This window comes from Octopus sinensis, linkage group LG15 (genome assembly GCF_006345805.1).
Source record: "Octopus sinensis linkage group LG15, ASM634580v1, whole genome shotgun sequence".
NCBI classification, from domain to species: Eukaryota; Metazoa; Mollusca; class Cephalopoda; order Octopoda; family Octopodidae; genus Octopus; species Octopus sinensis.
Window position 1 is genome coordinate 12,226,464 of NC_043011.1, and position 4,169 is coordinate 12,230,632.

At 29.7% G+C, this 4,169-nt stretch overlaps 1 protein-coding gene across 5 annotated transcripts in view; it reads left to right on the forward strand.

Annotated features, from left to right (window-relative positions):
• The window catches only part of LOC115219833 (tetratricopeptide repeat protein 31), a 191,163-nt gene extending 187,669 nt beyond the window's left edge, over positions 1–3,494 (forward strand). For 3 of the 5 annotated variants that reach the window (XM_029790121.2, XM_029790119.2, XM_036509488.1), the window contains one exon: positions 3,205–3,494. In XM_029790121.2, coding sequence (XP_029645981.1) covers positions 3,205–3,361 — 157 coding nt within the window. In that variant the 3' untranslated portion in view covers positions 3,362–3,494. The remainder of the gene's footprint in view (positions 1–3,204) is intronic. The other 2 variants (XR_003882370.2, XR_003882371.2) reach the window with 2 other exon arrangements.
• Positions 3,495–4,169: the final 675 nt, after the last annotated feature.

A 4,169-nucleotide genomic window follows, 5' to 3' on the forward strand; every position in this document is an offset into this window, starting at 1 on the left:
GGTTTCCCAGCATGGCCACAGCTCATGACTGAAACTGGAATCAATCAATCAATTCAATCAATCATCATATATTATATATATATGTATATGTATAATATATATTTATATATATATGTATATGTATATATATTAGTAATATATATATGTATATAATAATGTATATATTATGTATATGTATATATATATGTATTGTATATATATATGTATATATATGTATATGTATATATATATGTATATATATATGTATATGTATATATATATGTATATATATATGTATATGTATATGTATATATATATATGTATATATATATATGTATATGTATATATATATATATGTATATATGTATATGTATATATATATGTATATGTATATATATATATATGTATATGTATATATATATGTATGTATATATATGTATGTATATATATATGTATGTATATATATACATGTATATATATATACATGTATATATATATACATATATATATATATATATATGTATATATATATATATATATATATTATTTATTATTATTATTATTATGGACAAAGCTGCTTATTAATTAGGGATGTAACAATTACAAAAAGTATTAAAAGAAAGCAATTATTAAAGGGTTGACTGTGTGGAAATATTTTTATAAATTCATGTTCTAAAAAATTTCCTATAATTTCAATTTCTCAAGTTTCTTGAATTTTTTTGACTCCAATTTCTCTCAAAATTTAAATATTCACTGCATCCAATTTCATCACAAATTTAAATATTCATTGCATTCACTGTGGAGTATTCACTGTGGAGTATTGCAAAGTCTCTCATTTTCATTTTTAAGTTTTAATCTGCTATTAATGTATATTTAATGTAGAAACATTATTTATTGGATGAAAATTTTTTTAAATACCCATATAAATTTTGAATGCGGGACAGCTGTGAGAGAAGCCTAGAAAGATGGACAATTGCTATTAGAAGACGAAGAGAAAAGAAAGAAAAAGTTACTGACAAGTACTTCAAACTTGCACCTTATTCACAGCTTCCAAACACAACTTCAGCAGTGACACACTAATACACACTCGCGCGCACACATAGATACACATACACACAAATCAAAGGTAATGAATGTGTGTGTGTGTATGTGTGTTTGTGCTGTTCACTGACAAGACTTTGTGTTGCATCACTTTTGTGAAGTTTTGTCAGTGAATAGATCACGGTTTCAAAGCGACAAAAAATATTTTGACACAAATGAAGTTTGAATGTTGAAGTCAAACTTCCTTTTGTGTGTATTTGTATGTTCTTGAATGGTTTACAAACATCTTCCATGCTGCAATTGCTTTTGTTTCAGCACACGATCTCAGATCAAGTCACTTGCTATGCAAGTACATCTCCATAATTTTTTTTAAAAATTACTGTAGATAAATGCTGGCAATGACCTTCTCAGGCTCTCCAAGACTTTAATTTCTAAATGGAAACAATCAGGAGCCAGGAGTGGGGTTGCAAAAAATTCATAATTTCTCAAATTTTCTTTTTTATAGCATATAAATGTATTTATGGGGGAAAAATATTGAAAAACATTAATACAAGTGAGAGTGATAAAGAAACGAGGAAGGTTGTCATTGGATCTGCTAGAAAGAACAGCCAAATTGCCCTTAAATCACTTTTCCCTCTGAAAATATTAACAATTCAAAAATTCAAAAAATTCAAAAATATGTGTGGAGTGCAATGATGAGGGAGGGAGGTGAAAATCTATGCCATTTGAAGGGGATTTGTATTAATTTTCATTAAAAAATACCCATCTTCCTGAATGTTATGAGGAAAAATGTCAGATCGTGTGAATTTTCTGAAACTCCTCTCTCCACAAAAATTCTTTCCCAAAGAACCCTATATACTCTGAAGTGGTATTCGTAGGAAATTTTGTTAAAAAGTATTCATTTTTCTGGATGTTATGAGGCAACAAAGTCAGAGGTATATACATCTGTAGTAATGCCCTTTTATTTATACAAGTTTTTCATTTCATTCTTTGTTTGCAATGTTCTATCTCTATCTCTCACTCACACACACACACTCACACACACACACACAAACACACACGCACACACTTTAAAGCTTACAGATGGGCTGCTGAATTGAATTCTCTATGTTGCGTTGAGGGCAAGGTAAAACTTGTTAAACTGCTTCTCCCTCTGTTGTTGGACTACTGTTATGTTTGTTTTAAAAAAAGAGATTATGACTGTGATAAAATAATGAAAGCAATATTTACTAAGCAAATGAGCACTATTATTGAAAGAATTAGGCATAAAATATAAAAATTAGAAATGCGAATCAAATATGAAAATATTATTGAGTGGCTATCAGAAAACTGCCCAGAGGGCAGTCTTTCTGCTAGTATATATGTATGTATATGTATATATGTGTGTAAATATATATATATGTATGTGTGTATATACATATGTGTGTGTGTATGTGTGTTAATATATATATGTATGTATATATATCATCATATCCAGTGTTTTAAATCTGGGTTTTATCCCCATTAATGAGGGTCACCAGTTCTTCCTCAATGCCATAGCAACCAAAGTAGGCAGGTGCAAGCTACTTACCACACAGCCACTCCTACATCTATGTGTATATATATGTATAAAAACATATGTGTATAATTACATATATATATATGTGTATAAATCCAGGCTATAGTACTGAGGCTATAGTAGGAGACATTTGCCCAACATGCCATGCAGTAGGACTGAATCCAGAACTTTGTGGTTGGGAAGCTTCTTACTACAAAGCCATGCCTGAGAATGAATGATAAAAATTTCCATGAATGTCACAGTAAATCCTTTAGAGTTAATGAAACCTGTTAAGCCTGCCAAAATTTGGCTCCAATTCTTGTAAAAAAATATATGCTTTACCAAATCTGTTTAATTATAATTATTTCATTTTTCTTTTGATATTATAATGACATGATGTTAATGATAAGGTTGTTTAAATTAGTTTATTCTGTTGCAGTTTATTATGAAAAATGATTCAGTAAATCATTTATTGTTAGCTTTTCATCTCTATTCTTTTATTCTCTCACCACCAACATTGGTACTTTATCTCTTCTCATCTCTTAATCATCACCAATTTATCATCCTTTCTTCTGTCCTCTACTCTCCACCAGTTTCATCTTGAATAATTTGTCTAAACTTTAAACTGTTTCTCTCTCTTTCACTAGATTCCGTTACAATTTACCAAAACAGTCTGGTCCAGTGAATGGTAACGAATGCTACTTCTGGAGAACAACAGGCTGCCAGTTTGGTGACAAGTGCCACTACCACCATTTTCCTGATCACAAAGGTATCGATTTGAAACCCTGGCACAAAGTGAAGTAGTATGCAGCTGCAACCATCTGACTTTCCTTAGATATCCAATAAATCATTTAAAAATATGTATACAGACATGTACAGACACACAAACTATACACTGCTTCATTAAAGGATTCTTTTTATAATAATATCCTACAGACAGGTGTATCTATATCTTCTTATCTTTTCTATCTCTCTACTTCAAAGGAAGAGGTTGAGTTATACTGAATTCTGTATTTGTGCAATTAATTGATACTACTGTGTTTTATACAGTACGGGTTGTGGTGTCTACAGCAGTTGAAGCTAAGTACAGCGAATAAAAGCTGTTGAAAACTTTAGTGATAAATCAGCTACCTTCAAAATTTGAATAAAAATAAGAAATTAACTAAAATTAAATAGATGAAATATCATTACTGATAAGGATTATGAGTTAATTTTGATAACGAAGGACTATATTACATTGAACATGAAAAGTTTTAGTTGGCCACTTTATCTCATTTCAGCTGTTTGTTAAAAGACTTATCTAGACCAAGTTAGTATTATTCTGCACTGGTTTTGCTTAGAATACCTGTTTATTTACCTTGGTAGGGTTCATCTCATTACTACTTTTACTGTGCATCTTTGATACATTCTGAGAAATGACTTAACTAAATGCCAATTATTTGAGATCAAATTTTGCTCGAGGCAGCCCTTTTAAAATGTTATCTATTTCATGCCTTAATAATGTGCTAGAATTTATCTTAGTCTGTTAATTAGCTAAATATCTGAGATAAGTTGTTAATAGCACTATCATTTTCCCAATTATTAACTTCATCTTCAAAGTGTATATTTTCAA